Raw genomic sequence first — 23,049 nt, 5'->3', positions numbered from 1 at the left:
AGGGGGTGATTACAACAGAAACTACAGAAATTCAAAGGACCCTCGGGGAGTCCTTTGAGAAGCTTTATGCCATGTAACATTAAAACCTCAAGGAAATGGATAAATTCCTAGATTCCTATAGACTCCCAAGGCTGAATCCAGAAGATCTGGAATACCTGAACAGACTTATAACCATCAAGGATATTGAAATGGTAATAAAAAGTCTCGCCAAGTGAAAAAATATGGCCCAGATGGATTCACTAGTGAATTCTTCCAAATCTTTAAAGAGTACTTACTCCCAATCTTCCTTAAGCTTTTCCATGAAATTGAAATATCAAAAACACTTCTGAACAGTTTCTACGAAGCAAATATCACCCTGATACCAAAAGCAGAGATACCACAAAGAAAGAGAATTACAGGCCGATATCCCTGATGAACACAGACGCAACGATCCTAAGCAAACTATTAGCAAATAGAATCCAACGTCTTATCAAAAAGATCATATACCATGACCAAGTAGGATTCATCCCAGGGATGCAAGGATGGTTTAACATTCGGAAATTGATCAACATAATCCATCATATCAACAAAAGAAAAGATAAAAAGCATATGATCATATGAATAGATACAGAGAAAGCATTTGACAAGATCCAGCACCCCTTTATGATGAAAACCCTTGCCACAATGGATATAGAGGGGACTTTCCTAAATATAATTAAAGCCATCTACCACAAGCCTACAGCAAGCATCATCCTCAATCGGGAAAAACTGAGAGCCTTCCCTCTAAGATCAGGGACAAGACAAGGGTGCCCACTCTCTCCACTGCTGTTCAATAGAGTAGTAGAAGTACTTGCAATAGTGGTTAGGCAAGAAAAAGATATTAAGAGCATTCAGGTAGAAAAGGAAGAACTCAAGCTCTCACTATTCGCAGATGATGATACTATACTTAGAGAACCCTATAGTCTCTACCAAGAAACTAGTAACAATAGACTTGTATAGTAAAGTTGCAGGCTATAAAATCAATACCCAAAAGTCCATGGCTTTCCTATAAGCAAAGAGTGAGAGAGAAGAAAGTGACATGAAAAAAATAATCCTGTTCACAATTGTGCCCCAGAAAACCAAGTACCTAGGAATCAGCTTAACTAAGGGATTAAAATGACCTGAACAAAGAAAACTACAAAACGCTACTTCAGGAAATAAAAGAGGACACGATAAAATGGAAAGAAATCCCCTGCTCATGGATTGGGAGAATTAACATTGTCAAAATGGCAACACTTCCCAAAGCATTGTACAAATTCAATGTGATCCTTATAAGGATACCCACGACGTTCTTCAAAGCAATGGAGCAAACACTCCTAAAATTTTTATGGAACATTAACCCCCCACAAAAAGCTTAAGCAATTCTTGGGAATAAGAAAATGGGAGGAATCAATTTCCTTAATTTCAAACTCTACTACAAAGCAGTAGTAATTAAAACAGCTTGGTACTGAAACAAAGGCAGAGCTGGAGACCAATAGAACAGGGTTGAATATATTGACATCTCGCCTCAAACATATGATCATCTAATCTTTCATAAAGGAGCAAGAAATGTGAATTAGAGTAAGGAAATCCTCTTTAACAAATTGTGCTGGCAAAACTGGACGACTACATGCAAAAAATAGGTTTAGATCTCTCCCTAACCCCAGGTACAAAAGTAAGATCAAAATGGATTAAAGACCTCAACATCCGACCAGAATCCATAAGGTACATTGAAGACAAAGTTGGCAAAACCCTCCATGACATTGAAGCTCACGGTATCTTCAAAGATGTCATGCCACTAGCCAAGCAAGTGAAAACAGTGATAGATGAATGGGACTATCTTAAACTAAGAAGGTTCTGCACCTCCAAAGAAACAGTGACCAAAATACAAAGACAGTCTACAGAATGGGATAGGATATTCGCCCAATACACATCCGACAGGGGGTTGATATCAAGGATATATAAAGAACTGGTTGAACTCCACAAGAAGAAAACATCCAACCCCATCAAAAATGGGGCAACGAAATGAACAGAATCTTTCTCAAAGAAGAAATCCGAATGGCAAAAAGGCACATGAGAAAATGCTCTACATCATTAATCATCAGGGAGATGCAGATCAAAACCACAATGAGATATCATCTCACACCACAGAGACTGGCCCACATCCAAAAGAACAAAAGCAACCGGTGCTGGCATGGATGTGGCGAGAAAGGGACCCTCCTTCACTGCTCGTGGGAATGTCGACTGGTTCAGCCCTTTTGGAAAACAGCATGGACTATTCTCAAAAAATTAGAAATTGAGCTCCCATTTGACCCAGCAATACCACTCTTGGGAATATACCCCGGAGAGGCAAAAAATATAGTCGAAGTGACACCTGCACTTGTTTGTTCATTGCAGCACTCTTTACAATAGCCAGAAACTGGAAGGAACCTGAATGCCCAAGAACAGATGACTGGTTAAAGAAACTTTGGTACATCTACACAATGGGGTACTATGTAGCTGTTAGAAAAGATGAAGTCATGAAATTTACATACAAGTGGTACAACATGGAAAGTATCATGCTAAGCGAAATGAGTCAGAAAGAGAGGGATAGACATAGAAAGATTGCATTCATCTGGGGAACATAAAGTAACAAAATAGGAGACTAACACCCAAGAATAGCCGAGATTAGTACCAGGAGGTTTACTCCATGGCTTGGAGGCAAGCCACACATGCTAGGGGAAAAGGCAGCTCAGATAGAGAAGGGAGCACCAAATAAAGGGTGTTGGGAGGAACCTCCCAGAATTGGAGAAGCATGCTGAAATAGACAATAGACCGAACATGATTGCCACTCAATGCCTCTTTTGCAAACCACAACACCCAATAGGAGAGAGAGAACAAAAGCGAATTCTCTGCCACAGAGGCAGGGTGAGATGGGGGGTGTGGGGGGTGGAGGGGTACTGGGATCCGTGTTGGTGGGAAATTGGCACTCGTGGAGGGATGGGTATTTGATCATTGTATAATTGAAACCCAAGAGCGAAAATTTGTTAAGTCTACAACTGTACCTCATGTTGTTTCACTAATACAAATTTTAAAAAATGGATTTAAGATAAAGTATAAAATATATCAATGGCCAAAAGAGAAAAAGCTGAAATGAGTCAAGTTGTTGGTAACAGCGTCCTTTTTCCAAGTGAAAATAAAAGAAGAGTGTCAGTCATGAGTTCCAAGGGAAGTGGGGAAGGCAAAGCCCTAATGATAAGGGTAGCTAGCCTTAGGATGTAAAACTAATAAGTTGGTGGGGAAACTAACAAATCCACAAAGGTATAACTTATCAAAAGACTGAGAGTAAGCAATAAAAATGGCTAGGTTTAACTATCATCAAAGAACACAATGCAGGCCAGAACACTGTACAGCAGGTAGGGTGTTTGCCTTGCACGGGGCCAACTGGGGTTCCATCCCCAGCTTCCTATGTGACCCCCAAGCACTGCAAGGAGTATTTCTTGAGCACAAGGTAAACTCTGAGTCAGTAGTAACCCTTGAGGGAAAAAAAACGAAACGTTACCTTTTCCTTATAATCCAAACCATACAGCACTTTTCAACAAAATAGGCACACAAACAGAAATCTTTAATATTTGCTAGTCACTGTGCAAGGCTGTTGGGGGTGCAAAATCACCTCTTTTCTTCTTAACTCATATTCTCTGAGTTTTTTCTTACTCATTATATATAGGTGTTTGATGGTATTGAGTGTCTGCTACAAAGCAAAGACCCAATTATGAAGAGTCGACTTTTTCAGATTTCATTCCCTAATAGAATCCTCTAAAAGGTTATTATTGAATCGCTTATCATTATAACAGGAATTATATTGGATATGAGTTCGGGAAGGGCTGGAGCGATAGCACAGTGGTAGGGCGTTCGCCTTACAAGTGGCCAACATGGCCGACCTGAGTTCGATTCCTCCGCCCCTGTCGGAGAGCCCGGCAAGCTACCGAGAGTATCTCGCCCGCACGGCAGAGCCTGGCAAGCTACCCGTGACGTATTCGATGAACAATGGGAGGACTGTGACTGTGATGAGTTTGGCAGCCTTTCTATGTTTCTATAGTAACCTAGATAATGACAATATTGAATTCAATATATTGTCATGCAATTATCCATTCACATGATTATCATCCTCAATTTTTAGGTTAAGGAATGTACCTATGAATTTCCAATGTCTAGTATATTGCCTGAGCTGGAGCTATAGCACAGCGGGTAGGGCGTTTGCCTTGCACACAGCCGAACCGGGTTTGATTCCTCCGCAGCGGCAAGTTACCCAAGTATCTCACCCGCATGGCAAAGCCTGGCAAGCTACCCATGACGTATTCTATATGTCAACCACAGTAACAACAAGTCTCAAAATGGAGATGCTACTGGGGCCGCTTGAGCAAAATAGATGAACAACGGGAGCACAGTGCTACAGTTGCCTGTCTCATACTAGACGTGAACACTCGCGGCTGATGGAATAAACACATTAATACAGTAACAAAAGAAAATTGAAAATGCTTTGGTGAATCTATCATATTTATAATTTTCTAAAGTATAGTTCAAAGTCCTTTATCAACAAGAACTGAATCAGACTCGCCTTTCCTTGAGAGTGGAAAATGTGTATTTTCCTTTTTATTTGCTCATTTGTTATTGGGCTGCACATGGTGGTGCTCTGAGAGGTGCTTGGGCATCATATGTGGTTCTTGGGGCACCATATATGGTGCCAGGGATCAAACTCGGCCTCCCTCCTTCCATTGAGATATCTCATTGGCTTAGACTTTGCTTTTGGTAGTCACTGTCACTGTCCTCCCGTTGTTTCATCGATTTGCTCGAGCGGGCCCAGTAAAGTCTCCATTGGAGACTTTGTTGTTACTGTGTTTGGCATACGAATACATCACGGGTAGCTTGCCAGGCTCTGCCGTGCGGGCGAGATACTCTCGGTAGCTTGCTGGGCTCTCCGAGAGGGGCGGAGGAATCGAACTCGAGTTGGCCATGTTGGCTGCGTGCAAGGCAAACGCCCTACCGCTAAGTTTTGGTAGTAGTACCTAATAATTAAATGTCCTAGCACACTACAGGGATAAGAAAAAAGTTTATACAGATTGATGGAAAGGAATTTATTCTGCTCACAAAGGCATTCTCAGTCATTCACTGTATCACTGTCCTCCCATTGTTCATCGATTTGCTCGAGCGGGCCCAGTAACATTGTGAGACTTGTTACTGTGTTTGGCATATCAAATACGGCATGGGTAGCTTGCCAGGCTTTGCCGTGTGGGCGAGATACTCTCGGTAGCTTGTCGGGCTCTCTGAGAGGGGCAGAGGAATCAAACTCAGGTCGTCCACGTTGGCTGCATGTAAGGCAAATGCCCTAACCACTGTGCTATAGCTCCAGCCCATTCTCAGTCATTAAGAGAAAAATCTTAACTCCATAGACAAAGTTCTATCCACATGACCCCAGCCTCTGTAGTGGGTGAGCTTGATCACCACAGCATGCAGCTCAGCACCAGCAAGTTCTTTACAAAGTGCTCACTGCATTTTGTAAAGGTTGATGGAAAATTCTTTGCTCAACTGATAACTGATATATCAATATAATGACAGTCCTCGGTAGGATTTCCTGCAAAGATGGAGAATTAGGTTGTCGTGTGGTGAAAAAAAAGGGTAACTACAGGAAGAATGGCCCTAAAGTATAAGTTCACCCTTTTACATCAGTCATGACCTTATCCTTTCTATAGTCTTGTTTTTTATTTCAGTGACTTAGGCCCATGTACTGACTGTTCTTTTTGTGTATGTGACACTTGCAGCAGCATTCAAGGCTTACTCATGGCTCTGTGCTCAGGGATCACTCTTGGTGGTGCTTGGGAAACCATATGTGGTGCTGGATAAAACCAGGCTCAGCTGCATTCAAATCAAGCATCTTAATCCCTGTACTATCTATCTGGCCTCAGTACTGACTGGGAAAGGGAAATTTTGGTTCCTTAGTCTTATTACGTATTAGTTCCTTAGTCTCTTGGGACTAGTGACTGCCACACTGAACACAGCAGGTCCAGAACATTTTCATCATTGCAGAATCCAAGTAATCTAGTGGGCATAGCCATGATTTTCTACCTGGCACAACAGCACACATACTGAATATATATGTATGCACAACTAAATGAATTTAAATTAATTTGGTAGAAACTTGACCATAATTAGAGATTACCTAGAAATTTCTAGGATCTCATGGTTGTAAATTTTTAATAAACCAACACGTTTTTTGTTTTGGGGCCTCATCCAACAGTGCTCAAGGCTTACTCCTCTTGGGGTTCAGGAACTATATGTGGTGATCCCAGGGATCAAATTGGGGTCAGCAGATTCCAATTGAAAGGCAAGTGCCCTACCTGCTGTACTATCTCTCTGGCCAATGAATCCATACTTTTAAAAGGTTACATTAGGAAATGCTAATCTACTTTCATAAGGTTTTATGGGAATATTAAACATTTTTAATTATAAGGAGTAAGTTTTCAAAGGAAGTTAATTTTGTGAGTTTCTGTCATTTTGTTTTACTTCATGTAATTGCTCTTATAATCTGGGTTGATATTTAATCACTAATGTAATTCTAATTTAAAAACTCTATTACATGTAAATTAATAATTTTGTACTGAGTTTCCTGAAACACTTCTTAGAGGTATTTATCTAAGTGAAGTGCTCACCCTTTTTCCTCCAGAAGGGCTCTTTGTAATAAACCATGCATTTGATGACTGTACCCAGAGGAACACGGGAAATCAGCTGGTTTCTCATCATCGGCAGAGGTGGGTTGAAATGAATCTTCATGCCCAGAGTAGGAGGAATAGCACTAATAACATATTTAGCCTGAAAGAAAAGCAACATGGTTAAGCATTGTTAGTAGGTTTTTGCCCCCAATATTTTTCCCTTGCTTTAACCCTTGCTCCTTACCCCTTTAATCTCTTTCTAACTAAACTCAAGAAGGATTTTGCCTTAGCGATCCCTTCTCTATTACAGCTGCCTTCTCCCCCAGTTCATGAGGCAGGCTTCCAACTATGGAGCAATATTCCTGGCCCTGTGTCTACTGTACTTGGATGTCAAAATCGTTCGTGATGGGAGATGTGTGCTGAAAGTATATAAAGTACCAAACGTGATAGTCTCTCACTACTTTCAGGTATCTATATTGCAAACTATAATGCCCAAAAGTAGAGAAAATGTATGGGGGAAGTTGTTTGCCATAGAGGCAGGGGAAGGGTTGGGAAGGGGTGTTGGGGACATTGGTAGTAGAAAATGTGCACTGGTGGAAGGATGGGTGTTTGATCATTTTATGACTAAAACTCAAGCATAAAAGCTTTGTAATTGTTTCTCACGGTGATTCCACTTAAAGAAAGGATTTTACTAAAATCACAATGAACCTTTATTGTTCTCTAGTTTAAAATCTCCAAAGAATTCCCATAATTTGGTGTCAAAATCATGTTCCTTACAGAAACCTCAAAAATAGTCACCCACACATGAATAGATCCCATCTCTGATCTACCTCCTGTTATTCTTTCCATCACTCTTCTTCCATGAACCATTTCAATAATCTTGCTTCTTTTCTATATACCAGTTTTGTTTTTATCTCAGGATATTTTCACTGGCAGATCTCTTTACCCAATACACTCCAGCCCCAGAGATTTTCCTGACTCATTCATTCCCTCATGTCTTTTGGACCTGTGCTCAAATAGCACCTTTGATATGAGGCCATTGAAGTGAGACCTCATTTAAAGACCACTTTGAAGTGAGACCTCATTTAAAGACCACTTTGAAGTGAGACCTCATTTAAAATTGTATGACAATGATTCAACTCTGCCTTCTAGTACACATTCTTCTCCTCTCCTGCTTGACTGTTTTCCACAGTAGTTAGCACTATGTGGTATGCTTTATTTTTTAACTGTATATTTGATTATGGCAACTCTACAACATTATTTGATTATGGCAACTCTACAACATTAAGGGAAAATACTTCACTATATGATACTTAATGTAAGATACTTTTGTTCACTACTATGTTCCCAATTCACAGAATAATTTTAGGCACATAAAAGCCACTTTATTAAGTATTTTTTCATTTTGTAATTTTATAGGTTTGAAATTTTGTGCTGGATTGATATTTTTGAAAATTTTCATTTGGGGGTATGGTGCTGCCAAGAGGTCAATCTGTACCTGTGGGGTGAGTGCATCTGCAGTCTGATGGTGTCTTCAGATTTCCTGACACCCCAAAATTGCCGCTGTGCCTTTCATTGGATCCCAACAACTTGGGAGCAAGTTTACCAAGAAATTAAATGGCCAAAAATTAGGTAGTGGGAGCCATGCCCACAAACCACCTCCAGCTCAGCTATACAAGCTCATTTATTGACCTTATTTTAGAGACCCATAGATAAAGATCTTTCGAGATTTACCCGTAGATAAATCTCAAAAGAGGTCAAAAGCCACAGTAAATATTGGACCTGCGCATGGCTGAACAGACTGGGGTAAAGAGGAAGGGGGCAGGTTGGGCTGTGCCTGCTCAAGCAGAGACCCCAGCTTGATTCCACAATCCAAAATCACCAACATACTCCCAGCCTGTTTCCAGCATTTCAGGACGGACCTCACCAAGATATAATCTGCTGAAAATTTGGGTATGCAAGTTTTGTGACTGCAATCTCCAGTCTTTCATAGAGTTGGGGTGGGTTATCTCCCCCCACTTCCAAATACACGTGGAAGCACTGGCAGTCACCCCCACAAACCAACGCCAGCACCATCCTGTAAACTCTATCACTGGCTTTGCTTCAAAGTCCCATAAATAAACCTCAAAAAAGGTCAAAAGCCAGAAACACAGCAGTGAGTCCCTCAAGACACCACAGAGCCGGAGATCTCTCTGGGCCCCATACCAAGCCAATTTCACCGGGACACCCCAGATGGAGCAGGTGCAGTCTCCCCGCCTACTCCAGATGGAATCCTGGCAACCAAGAGCTTCCAACAAGTGAGGCTCAGGTATGTGAGTTCCAGGACTAAATTGGGCTATCCCTCCCCTGCTCCTTGTCTGCTTGTCGGCTTGGCTGTCACACCCACAATGTGCCTCTGGGCACCATCTTAGTGCACCAAGAGTCCTAGTCCAGAGATGCCCAATTGAATCCCCAAATGGATTAGTGCCCTACAAAAATGTCTCTGAAACCCAACCATTTACAATTTAGGATTCCAGAAGCGCACGGCCATGGATCTCATGATATTAAAAATGAGCAATGGACAATAAATGATCTAGCACCTGCCCCTGGCAGGCAGGCTTAAATGGTGGTGGGAAATTTTGAGTAAAATATAATGCACAAAAGTAGAGATAGACTATTGGAGAAATTGTGTACCATGGAGTCAGGGTGAGGATTGGGATGGGGGGGTGATATACTGGGGACACTAATGGTGGAAATTGTGCACTGGTAGAGGGATGGGTGTATGGCTCTACCAATCACTGTATGGCTGAATGTCGAACATGAAAGCTTTATAACTGTATCTCACGGTGATTCAATAAGAAAAAAAAGTAATGTGGAGTTCATGCCCAATTCAATCAGTTTAATCAATTGCTGAATAAATAGCAGAACTACTAAATTAAAAAAAGAAAATCTCCATCCTTTCCAAAAATTCCCTTTTGTTCTTTCAGATAGACGTAGTGCTTTCATTTTATTTTATTTGGCAAGAGATAGCCTATCAAATATGGAATATTCTTGGCTTAATTTAACCTTTGGTTACCTATGGGACTCTGATATCTTTCTTCTAGAGTAAGGCTTATGGTTACCTCATAAATCTCATGGTTTAGAGTTTCCACAAGGACACTTTCTCCGGTTTGGTCAATGCGGATCACAGGCCTCTCCAGTTTCACGCGATCTCCAAGGATCTCCATTATCCGTTCACTCACTTGACCAGATCCACCTATAAATTTCCTCTCCTGGAGAGATAAAATACTTAAGAGGTGATTAGGAGATAATATAACAGGTATAAATTTCTAAGGAGCTAGTTTTCTCTATGTCTTTATGTGAGAAGTGTAAAATCTCATAATGTTGTGTCTTTCACCATTGTGAAAGTTCTAACTGTGGTTCTGACTTTTGATAATATGACAGTTTCTTTTTAACAGTCACCTTCCATGTTATGCTTTAGAAGACTGCCAGGCCCCAACATTAGCTGGAAGTCCTTAGCCTGATTTCCATGTCCTTCCTGCCTTGCCATCTTCCCTGCTCTCTGTTATATCTATATATTTTGGTTGGGGTTCTGAGTGTGGTGACGGTCTCCTTTCAATTGACTACACACTTGCTTGCATATGCCTAAATTATTGCCCTTTCCTTATTTATTAATCAGGCTCAGAACTTCTATAGCCCAACCCATACCAGCTTACTCCCTACTGCAGACTACCTGCTTCATCTCAAATAAGGTGCATTGTGTCTATGGAGACCACATTTCACTTCAATGCATTACCCCCTACCCTAAGACCTAGTAAAGCTTCCAAATTTTCTGGATGGTTGTGCACAGGCAAGAACTAACTACCTTATGAAATCTCATTTTGGTTATGTCTTTATAACTATTTCAAATAGACCTGAGAATAAGGGCAAAGTGTAGGAGAAAGAAGGAGAAAGGAAGAGAGTGGGAAGAAGGGTAGGGTGATATCAATATGTCACTTAAGAGGTGATGGAAATGGATAGGCACCTGTCCTCCATTGGTTGTGGAGATGATCCTGGTTGTACCCCCACACAGCTTCACATACCACAGGAACCAGAGAGCAGAGATCTCATGGGTCTCTGCAGTGACACACAGGTTCACAAAGAGAGTAGCAAATCTCTTTGCAGCTCTATTCAGAAAAAGGAGAAAAACTGGTAAATTCAGGAAAGAATATTCATTCTTAGGAAGTCATTCTAGCAATACACGTACTTAGTTAAGCACAGTTGGATAAGCCACAGAAAATTGTTTCTGGAATCCAATATTAGAACGTATGAGATCAAAGATTTTGAGAATATGAGATTTAAGTTTTCCTTAACCTAAATTCCTCACTCACAATTAGCATGCATTACATACTCGGTGCTGCTGTGGCTTCTACTACACAGATCTGCTGTTCTTCCAGTGTCTCTCAACTGAATGAAAGGCATCAGGACCAGGAGGATGGCTCAAAGGTTTGGAGCCCATGCACACAGCCCTGGGTTGGATCCCTGACATCACATGACTTATCAAACACCTCTGGGGAGGATGTCCCATCCCTCCCCAACCCCGAAAAGGCTTTGCCATTCAACCAGTTTCCAAGCCCAATACTCTAGAAATCAACTCTCTCCATTTCTATTATGTTCCTTTGATTATTCGAAAGAGCTGAACAATCATAGCTGACGATTGCAAATTGAAGAATACATGCAGGTTTATCCTAATACATCAGAAACTTTGACCATATCATTAGAATTCGTTACCACCGATTTAGCATCATTTCTTAATAGGAATGCTAAAAACACTTCCTCCACACTAGTCTGTTTCCATTCATCCTTACCAGGTATTCACCATACTTAAAGCCATAAGTTCTCATCTCCCTATTTCTCAAGTGTAGTGGCACTCTTTTTAAAGTGTGGATCAAGTTATGCACTTCCCTTGCTTAAAATCATCTGGGAGCTACCTATCAAAACTAGAATAAAATTTATATCTTCACCAAAGCCTGCAAAGACTTAAGTGACCTAGCCTATGCTTACATTTTCTATCTCATCCTTACTTCCTCCTACATTTCTACTGTCTCCTCAAAAAGGCACAATCTTAAACGTCCATACAAGTGTGAACTAACTTCTACATCTCCAGCACACTGAAATTTTCTCCCATTCCACCATAAGATCTGCAGAACTTTTTCTACTGTGAAAAATCGTTGATTCTTCCAGAATAATGCCAACTAGTGAGAATACAGATCTTAACTTTTTTGTTCACCATAGTACCCCCTTTAATTAAATAGTATCTGACACAGTGCAAGCATTCCATAATTATTGCATGGATGACTGAATGGCCAGTTGATGAAAAATACCACTGAAATAACCAAGATACTGGGAAAGGAACAAATTTAATAGTGTACCTGGGGTCCCCAACAAAACCACAACAAATATATATATATATATATATATATATATATATATATATATTACAGAATCCAGTGAGGAAGTTCACTGAACAACTCAGAAACCATCTCAAGAACATTCTCCATTATAGAACAAGGAGCAATGGAGCAGACCTGAGAGATAAGGAGGCGCCAGTCCAAGTTGAGGGTGGAGCAGCACTGGGCTGACTGGCGTCTCCCTTATACAGATAAAAGCCTGACTCAGACATCTGCCTTACTCCAAACAAATTGGCAGACCCTCCCAACCAGAGCTGACTGATTGCAAATTGAGGAGAGAATGCAGATTTTCCTCAGAGACTAAGAAAAACTGGCAGCAGATTTAACTGTACCTGCTGTGCCCAAGCCCAATCTTTGTTTGAACAACTGAATTTGGTTAGAGACTAAGGCCTGTCAAGCCTAGCTTGAGACCACAAGCTATTCATAGGTCAACTTGAGCCTGGGAGGAGACTGCCAAGTGTTGTTAATTATAAGCAACCTATTTTAAATTATCCTTAATACATAATAAATATGCTGAAAGCTGTTCTAGATTAGTAATAATTATGTATTCTGTTATGTTACTGCCTTAATGGACTTATGTGTGTGTTGGGGGGTATGATGAATAGAGTATAGATAGGTGAACTTTGTTTGTGGTTTGTAGGAAGACAGAGAGTAGTTAATTGCACAGTATCTGGAAGCAAACCAGAAAAGTGAATAATCTCATACAATTTCAACATATTTAGAATATCACAAAAATTCACTAACAATAATGTGGACATTAGGCTATCTTCAGTAATAGTCATCTCCATTTTTTGAAAACAATTTAGAAAGAATTTTATTAATTAAACAATTGATAAGCTTTTCAGTTACGATGTCAGTGACAAGTTAAAATGTAATGATTTATGTTAATTTTTTTTATTAGTGAAACACCATGAGGTACAGTTGTAGATTTACAATTTTTTGTGCTTGGGTTTTGATTATACAATGATCAGATACCCATCCCTCCACCAGTGCCCATTTTCCACCACCATGGATAACATCCTCCCCAACCCCCATCCCCCCATCCCCCCCTGCCTCTGTGGCAGGGCAATCCCCTGTGTTCTCTCTCTCCTTTTGGGTGTTGTGGTCTGCAAAAGAGGCATTGAGTGGCAAACATGTTCAGTCCATAGTCTACTTTCGACATGAATCTCCCCTCCTGGGAGGATCCTCCAAAAACCCTTTATTTGGTGTTCCCTTCTCTATCTGAGCTGCCCTTTCCTCTAGAATGCCCGACTGGCCACTAAGCTATGGAGTAATCCTCCTGGTGCTGATCTCAGCTATTCTTGGGTATTAATCTCATATTTTGTTACTTTATATCCCCCAGATGAATGCAATCTTTCTATGTCTATCCCTCTCTTTCTGACTCATTTCGCTTGGCATGATACTTTCCATGTTGTACCACTTGTATGTAAATTTCATGACTTCATCTTTTCTAATAGCTACATAGTACCCCATTGTGTAGATGTACCAAAGTTTCTTTAACCAGTCATCTGTTCTTGGGCATTCAGGTTTCTTCCAGTTTCTGGCTATTGTAAAGAGTGCTGCAATGAACAAACAAGTGCAGATGTCACTTCGACTATACATTTTTGCCTCTCTGGGATATATTCCCAGGAGTGGTATTGCTGGGTCAAATGGGAGCTCAATTTCTAATTTTTTGAGAATCGTCCATACTGTTTTCCAGAAGGGCTGAACCAGTCGACATTCCCACCAACAGTGAAGGAGTGTCCCTTTCTCGCCACATCCACGCCAGCATCGATTGCTTTTGTTCTTTTGAATATGGGCCAGTCTCTTCTCTCTCTCCATTTTGATTGACAAAAAATTGTATACCTGTAATCTGGGGCTGGAGCGATAGCACAGCGGGTAGGGCATTTGCTTGCACGAGGCCAACCCAGGTTCGATTCCTCTGTCCCTCTCAGAGACCCCGGCAAGCTCTCTGGTGGTAAGCAGTTCACTAAGTGGCACAATTTCAAACCAGGTAATATCTGATTCAGACTTCATGCTTTTAATATCTTCAAGTGCTTTATATTGAGTCATCATGCTCACCATGGGAGCACCTTCCTATTGAGTAGGATCTCTTGAACTTTTTCCACTAATGACCCCTTTTTGCCTGAAGAGTTTTTACATGATCCCTGAAAAATAAGAATTCAGTGCTGGAGAAATAATACAGAAGTTAAGAAACTTGCCTTGCCTGCAGCTTACCCTCATTTGATTCTTAGCATCACATGGTTCCCCAAGCACTGCTGGGAACAACCTCTGAGCACAGAACCAGGAGAAGCCACTTAGCATTGCCAGCATCCTCCAAATAAATAAAATAAAGTAGGTATATAAATAAAACATTTACTGATAATATATCAAAATTATATTTATTTTGAAACACATTTTTAAAAAAGTTTCATGACTCTATATGGTGTTGCAACTAAAAGTTTCAGATACCAGGCTCTGAAATACCTGGACTTGGAAGATTGTAGAATCATGTCCAATACATATGAATATATTTCACAAAATTTACAGCTATAATGACAATATTATCAGTCTGATAGCACTTTTGTGCTAGCAACCATCATTTAACCTGTAAGTAGTGTGATGTGTATGTTGGAGTGCATAAAAGTTCATTTTCTGAGATAACTAGGTAGATGTTGCTGTCCTGTGCTTTCCCTGCAGAGGCAATTTGTGGCATCTATTGAAAGCAATAGCCAGACATCAGTTTACAATATTACTTCAATGCGAAAACAACTTTTGCTGTTTCCTTATGTCCTGTTTCTTTCTCCCCTTGTTTCTTTTTCCCCTTGTTTCTTTTTCCAGATGAATTCTGGTGGCATTAGGCAACAGGAGTAAAATATATATAAAACCTGATACTGACCTAGTTATATAAACAATACTAAACATAAATATATAGCTGTGATTCTAATTGTTATTATACACAATTTAAAAGAAAAGAAATAATACTGTTAGAAATGGTGAGGTATATATAAGTAATTGTCTCCAGAGGGCCAGGCCATTACTAATCCTTTATTTGATTTACTCTGGGAGCTTTATGAGAAAGAAAAAATAAGAACAATATCTGAGAAATGGAAGGTCAAAGAAGCCGGTGCAATAATATTTTTGTGTTCTTTGCTCTGCTGACTTTTCAAAAGATAAATGTTATTATATTTTTCTACATGAAAAATTTATACACATTATATAAAATTTGGAAAATTCATAAAATAAAAAGATGATGGGATGAGTATCCTTCATATTTGTGCTCCAAATATAATCACTTACTTTATTTATTTTTTTCCTTATTTTTAGAAGTATACTTACATAGCTGTGACTGGTTTGTAAATTTGTGTTTCTTTGTATTTTATTTTATTTTTTGATTTGTGAGCCACAAGAGCAATGCTCAGAGCTTATTCCTGGATCTTTGCCCAAGGATCACTCCTGAAAGTGCTCAGAGGCCCAGTGTTTCTGATGATTAAACCCAGGCTAGCTGTGTGCAAAATAAGTGCCTTATCCACTGTAATATCTGGCTCCTAATTTTTGTTTCTGTCACTGTCACTGTCACTGTCTTCCCGCTGTTCATCGATTTGCTCTAGAGGGCCCAGTAACGTCTCCATTGGAGACTTTGTTGTTACTGTGTTTGGCATATCGAATACATCACGGGTAGCTTGCCAGGCTCTGCCTTGTGGGCGAGATACTCTCGGTAGCTTGCCGGGCTCTCCAAGAGGGGCGGAGGAATCAAACTCGGGTCGGCCATGTTGGCTACGTGCAAGGCAAACGCCCTACTTGCTGTGCTATCGCTCCAGCCTAATTTTTGTTTCTGAATATGATTATTTTTATTTGAAGTGTCAGGGGCTGAGACTATCATGTAAGCCCTTGAGCCATATGTTCACCCTAATTTGTGTTTCTGAAAATTATTTTATGAATGATGAACATTAATCCTGAAATATGATTATGCATTAGTCTGAATAATAATAGGCTATATATTTTTGGAATCAATTCTTTTAAACCAGGAAATCTATACATAAATATATATTTATATATGAATCTTAGGAAGGGTTAGAAAATTACTCTGTGTTCATATATTCCTGATATCTCAGAATGTTTTATTTTCTCAGCAAATTACTTAGAATAGTCAATAAGGGGTGACTAGGCTAAGGAAAATGGTAGAAAAAGTCAAATCTTGATGTTACCGTAGGAATATAATTGGTCTTTAAGGAGCTTCAAAACTCTCTGGAGAGAAAGACAACTGAATTCATTAAAAGCTGTTAGGAATGATGAAGTCATGAGATCTGGTACATCTACACAATGGAATACTATGCAGCTATTAGAAAAGAAGTCATAAACTTTGCATATAAGTGGATCAACATGGAAAGTATCATGCTAAGTGACATGAGTCAGAAAGAGAGAGACAGACATAGAAGGATTTCACTCATCTGTGGAATATAAAGTAACAGAATGGGAGACTAACACCCAAGAATAGCAGAGATAAGTACCAGGAGGTTTGCTCCACGACTTGGAAGCCGGCCTCACATGCTGGGGGAGAGGGCAGCTCAGATAGACAAAGGAAAACCAAGTAAAGTGTGGTTGGAGGACCCGCTTGGGATGGGAGATGCGTGCTGAAAGTAGACTATAGATGGAATACAATGGCCACTCAATACCTCTATTGCAGACCAAAACACCCAAAGGGAGAGAAAGAACAAAAGGGAATGCCCTGCAGCAGAGGTGGGGTGGGTAGGGGGGGTGGGGTGGGGGGTGGGAGGGATGCTGGCATCTTCGGTGGTGGAAGGTGGGCACTGTTGGATGGATGGGTGCCCGAGCATTGTATGACCAAAATACAAGCACTAAAATATGTAAATCTGTAACTGTACCTCACCATGATTCACTGATAATAAATTTAAAAAAAAGAAATTGTTTATAAGTGGATGGTCACGGAGAGTATCATGCTAAATAAAATGAGTCAGAAAGAGAGGGACAGACATATAATGACTGCACTCATTTGTGGAATACAAAATATCATAATATGAGACTAACACTCAAGGGCAGTAGAGACAGGGTCAAGAATATTGCTCCATGGTTAGGAGCTGGGGCAGAAGGTAGCTGGGATAGAGAAGGGATCACTATGATGGTTGGAAGGATTGCTTGGGATGGGAGATGTGTGCTGAAAGTAGGTAAAGGGCCAAACATGATGACCTCTCATTATCTGTACTGCAAACCGTAATACTCTTGAATAGAAAGAGAGTAAGAAGGAAACTGTCTGCCATTGAGGCAGGAGGTGGGTGGGACAGGGTGGGGGGAAGTATACTGGGAACATTGGTGGTGGAAAATGTACACTGGTCGAGGGATGGATGGGTTCAATCATTATATGACTGAAATTCAAACATGAAAGTTTTGTAACTGTAGCTCATGGTGATTCAATAATAAAAACATTTTCATAATATAGGTTATAAATCAAATGCACATAATTAAATATAACTATATATTAAAAGTCTAATGTTTAATATTTAAAAATAAATGCCACAAGATGACTATAATTAACATAGATTGTGTTTCATGATGTAACCTGAAAAAGTGATAAGCAATATTAGATAACTATTGGAAAGAATAAATATAATAGGCTTAATAGTAACAACTATAGTAATTGGTTTTATGACAATAAAATAATTTTACTACTCCAGATTAGTTGCTTTCAAAGATTGAAGGCATAAAGAAGAACAAAGATATTTAGTACAGATATCAAATAATAATATAGAATACAATGATAATAGTAGTTAAAAATGACATCATCAAATTTCCAATAGGATGATAGTAAAGTCTATGTTATATATTAAAATTTTATGTAACATCCTGCAATCATGAAATATGATATTGATGAAACTTTTTTCTTATTGAGTTTTGGGCCATATCCAGCTATACTCAGGGTTTACTCCTGGCTCTCTGTTCAGGGATAGGATTACTCCTTGTAGTGCTCAAGTGACCATATGTGGTTCTGGGGATCAAACCAGCGTCAGTGTTTGCATACAAGGTCAGTGCCATAACCACTGTCCTATGACTCAGGCCCTGATAAAGTAATTTTAATGAAATAAGTGTAAATAAATGTTTTCTTTATAATTTTAAGTGCTAAAAAGTATTTTGATGATGTCAATTTATTTACAGTGCAAATAAAAAATTCAAGTTTTAGAAGTGTGATCACATACTACATTATTCGTAATCAATGACAAACCACTCTTCTATGCATTTAATATCATGATTTTTTCAGTCATTAAATATTCATCTACAACATGATTTTAAGACTTCAGTGCTTTTTATTTTTATATGTCAGTCAGATGCAATTTTAAATTATTGAAAATATATTTTATCTTTTTTAGCCACACCCATTAATACTCAGGTGTTAACCCCTGACTCTGCACTCAGGAATTACCCCAGGTGGTGCTCAGGGGACGACATGGGATGCTGAGGATTGAACCTGGGTCAGCCACATGCAAGACAGGATGATATCATTTATATGTGATATTTAGAATAACTGGATGAAGAAATGCAATGGTTTAAAGCAGGATGCCAAATACCCAGCAAATGCCTTGCTCATGGCCCATATTTTATCTTTTAAAAAATGGTTGAGTGCGGGGCTGGAGTGACAGCACAGCGGGTAGGGTGTTTGTCTTGCATGTGGCTGACCCGGGTTCGAGTCCCAGCATCACATATGGTCCCCCGAGCACCGTCAGGCGTAATTCCTGAGTGCATGAGCCAAGAGTAACTCCTGTGCATGGCCGGGTGTGACCCAAACAAAGCAAAAAAAAGATGGTTGAGTGGGGGCAAAATAAATGATCAAAAATATGATAAAAAATGATCAAGGAAAGATGGCGGCCGCACGGGAGCCTTGTGGACAGCAGGTTTGAGCCGGGGGCGGGGGGCAGCGGGGGCCTCATGGGAAGGGGGGCGTTCTGGGCCGTCCTTCACGCCCGACCGAGGTCACCAGCTGCCCCCCACGAGCGACTCTCCGGCACGGCCACGGCCCCGGAGGCACAAGGACTTAGCACAGAGAACCAGTCGCTTGGAGCAGAAAAGCAAATGGACTATGTGTTAAACTGAGCCACCAAGCCTGCCCGGAGGGGAAAGGGTGTTGTCCCGCTCGCCCGCTCCTCTCTGGAAAGAAAGATGGCGGCCGCACGGGAGCCTTGTGGACAGCAGGTTTGAGCCGGGGGCGGGGGGCAGCGGGGGCCTCATGGGAAGGGGGGCGTTCTGGGCCGTCCTTCACGCCCGACCGAGGTCACCAGCTGCCCCCCACAAGCGGCTCTCCGGCACGGCCACGACTCCAGAGCACAGAAACCAATCTCTTAACTATCTAACTTTTAATAGAAATACTTCCAGGGTTAATAAGTGAAACAGCAGAAATCCAAAACCGCGCGGCCGCTATCGCGGCCGCACGACATCATTTTATTCTTAAACCAAGCTGTAGAAAGCAAATCATTTCACAACACTGTTTCAGCATATCTGATTGGGGGGGGGGGTCGTAAACTCTAAACAATAATTGTGTATCTTCTATCGAAACAATGTATCTAGTCAAAGTAGATAGAGTATTAACTAGAACTCATCTGCCTCACAGGAATTGGGAGGGGTGGGAGGTGGGGTTCTATCGGGGTTCACGGTTAAAAATAAGTATTGGTAAAGGGAAATGTGTTTGATACTTACATGACTGAGACCTAAACCCGAAAGCTCTGTAACTTTTCCCACAGTGATTCAATAAAGAAATAAACTATTAAAAAAAAAAGGAAAAAAAAGATCAAAAAATAAAGGAGATCAAAAGAACAAATATAGGTAGCTAAAAGGTGACATAGGATAGTAACAGGTGATTTTTTGGTACATTGATGGTGGTGGAATAACTTTGTACACCAAAAATATAACCATTAATTATTTTGTGTTCATATATTCCTAATACCTTTCAGTATTATTTCAATTTCAGACACTGAAAAACTTTGATTCCTGCCCAGAGTGAGCTTCTTAGCGATCTTTTGACCACAGCCATTGGGACAAGTGACAGGTGATGTTGTTTCTAGCTTTGGCTATTGTAAATAATGTTATAGTAAACATTAGAGTAGCACTGTAGCACTATCCTCCTGTTGTTCATCAATTTGCTTGAGCAGACCAGTAACATCTCCATTGTGAGACTTGTTGTTACTGTTTTTGGCATATTGAATACGCCACGGGGAGCTTGCCAGGCTCTGCCATGCAGGCAGAATACTCTCAGTAGCTTGCCGGCTCTCCGAGAGGGACAGAGCAATTGAACCTGGGTTTGCTGCATGCAAAGCAAACGCCTACCCGCTGTGCTATTGCTCCAGTCCAACATTAGTGTAACACTGTAGCACTGTCCTCCCGTTGTTCATTGATTTGCTCGAGCGCCCGGTAACGTCTCCATTATGAGACTTGTTACTGTGTTTGACATGTTGAATAGGTTACAGGCAGCTTGCCAGGCTTTGCCCTGCGGGCTAGATACTCTCGGCAGATTGCCGAGCTCTAGAGTACAAAGAATTATTTGAACCCCTGCTTTTAAATGCTTTTGGACACACAATATTTTGGAATTTCAGGATTATGTTATAATACAATTATCTTTTTTCTTCTTTAAAGACCCACAATACTACTTTTTTCCTAGAAGATGACCCACAATACTATTTTTTTCTAGAAGTTTTACATTTCCACAGTTTAAGAGGAGAACAACGATACTTGTTATTTTCTGTTTAAAATCATCTTAGTGGATGTAATATCCTGTTTCACTGTAATTTTGATTTGCATTTCCTCATGACTAGTAAAATCAAGTGTTTTTTCATCTGCACAGTGGCCATTTGCACATTATTTGTTGAGAAAATATTTTTCACTTTCCTTACCAATTTTTATTTTATTTTTTGTTATTTTTTGCTTTTATTTTATTTATTTTTTTATTTCTATTTTTTAATTTTTTTTATCTTTTTTATTAGTGAAACACCATGAGGTACAGTTATAGACTTATAAATTTTTGTGCTTGGGTTTCAGTTATACAATGATCAAGTACTCATCCCTCCACCAGTGCCCATCCTCCACGGGTCCCAGCATCCCCCCTAGCCCCCCATCCCCCCCGTCCCACCCTGCCTCTGTGGCAGGGCATTACCCCTTGTTCTCCCTATCTTCTTTTGGGTTTTGCAAGAGAGGCATTGAGTTGCAATCATGTTTGGTCTATAAACTACTTTTAGCATGCTTCTCCCACCCAGGGAGGGTCCTCACAACACCCTTTATTTGGTGCTCTCTTCTCTATCTGAGCTTCCTTTTCGCCTAGCACGTGTGGCTGGCCTTCAAGTCATGGAGCAAAATTCCTTGCACTAATCTCAGCCATTCCTGGGTATTAGTCTCCCTTTTGTTGCTTTATTTTCCCCAGATGAATGCAATCTTTCTGTGTCTATCCCACTCTTGCTGACTCATTTCGCTTAACATGATACTTTCCATGTAGTATCACTTGTATGTAAATTTCATAACTTCATCTTTTCTAACAGCTACATAGTACTCCATTGTGTAAATGTATAAAAGTTTCTTTAACCAGTCATCTGTTCTTGGGCACTCAGGTTTTTTCCAGAATCTGGATTTTGTAAAGAGTGCTGCAAAAGTGAACAAACAATTGCAGATGTCACTTCGACTATACCTTTTTGCCTCTCCGGGATATATTCCTAGGAGTGCTATAGCAGGGTCAAATGGGAGATCAAATTCTAATTTTTTGAGAACAGTCCATACTGTTTTCCAAAAGGGTTGGACCAACCTGCATTCCCACCAGCACTGAAGGCGGGTCCCTTTCTCGCCACATCCGCGCCAGCACCAGTTGCTTTTGTTCTTGTGGATGTGGGTCAGTCTCTGTGGTGTGAAGTGATATCTCATTGTGTTTTGATCTGCATCTCCCTGATGATTAGTGATGTAGAGCATTTTCTCATGTGCCTTTTTGCCATTCGGATTTCTTCTTTGCGAAAGTTTCTGTTCATTTCCTCACCCCATTTTTTGATGGGGTTGGGTGATTTCTTGTTGTGGAGTTTAACCAGTACCTTGTATATCCTTGATATCAACCCCTTGTTGGATGTGTATTTGGTGCATATCCTTTCCCATTCTGTAGGCTGTCTTTGTATTTTGGTCACTGTTTCTTTTGAGGTGCAGAAGCTTCTTAGTTTAAGATAGTCCCATTTGTCTATCTCTGTTTTCACTTGCTCGGCCAGTGGCGTGACATCTTTGAAGATACCATTAGCTTCAATATCATGGAGAGTTTTGCCAACTTTGTCTTCAATAAACATTATGGATTCAGGTCTGATGTTGAGGTCATAAATCTATTTCGATCTTACTTTTGTGCATGGTGTTAGGCAGAGGTCTGAGCCCACTTTTTTGCATGTAGCCATCCAGTTTTGCCAGCACAGTTTATTAAAGAGGCTTTCCGTGCTCCTTTTCACTTTTCTTGCCCACTTATCAAAGATTAGATGATTATATCATCTAATTTGGGAGGAAATGTCAGTATATTCAACTCTGTTCCATTAGTCTGCAGCTCTGCCTTTGTTCCAGTACCATGCTGTTTTAATTATTACTGCCTTGTAGTAGAGTTTGAAGTTAGGGAGGTTGATTCCTCCCATTTTCTTTTTCCAAGAATTGCTTTAGCTATTCCTGGGGGCTTATTGTTCCATATAAATTTCAGGAGTGTTTGCTCCATTTCTTTGAAGAATGTCATGGGTATCCTTATAGGGATTGCATTGAATTTGTACAGTGCTTTGGGAAGTATTGCCATTTTGATAATGTTGATTCTACCCATCCATGAACAGGGGATATTTTTCCATTTCCTCGTGTCCTCTTTTATTTCCTGAAGTACCGTTTTATAGTTTTCTTTGTACAGGTCCTTTACTTCCTTAGTTAAGGTGATTCCTAGGTACTTGATTTTCTCGGGCACAATT

General features: G+C 40.3%; 1 protein-coding gene across 1 annotated transcript in view; it reads right to left on the bottom strand.

The window, feature by feature from the left end:
• The window catches only part of MAOB (monoamine oxidase B), a 208,085-nt gene that overhangs the window by 32,692 nt on the left and 152,344 nt on the right, over positions 1-23,049 (bottom strand). Inside the window, exons 6-8 of the mRNA XM_056131148.1 lie at positions 10,687-10,828; positions 9,785-9,934; positions 6,684-6,843 (exon numbers count right to left, since the gene is read on the bottom strand). Coding sequence (XP_055987123.1) covers positions 6,684-6,843; positions 9,785-9,934; positions 10,687-10,828 — 452 coding nt within the window. The remainder of the gene's footprint in view (positions 1-6,683; positions 6,844-9,784; positions 9,935-10,686; positions 10,829-23,049) is intronic.

The sequence above is a fragment of the Sorex fumeus genome, unplaced genomic scaffold, assembly GCF_029834395.1.
Source record: "Sorex fumeus unplaced genomic scaffold, SorFum_2.1 ptg000086l, whole genome shotgun sequence".
NCBI lineage: Eukaryota > Metazoa > Chordata > Mammalia > Eulipotyphla > Soricidae > Sorex > Sorex fumeus.
This window is presented reverse-complemented; position numbering and strand designations above follow the sequence as displayed.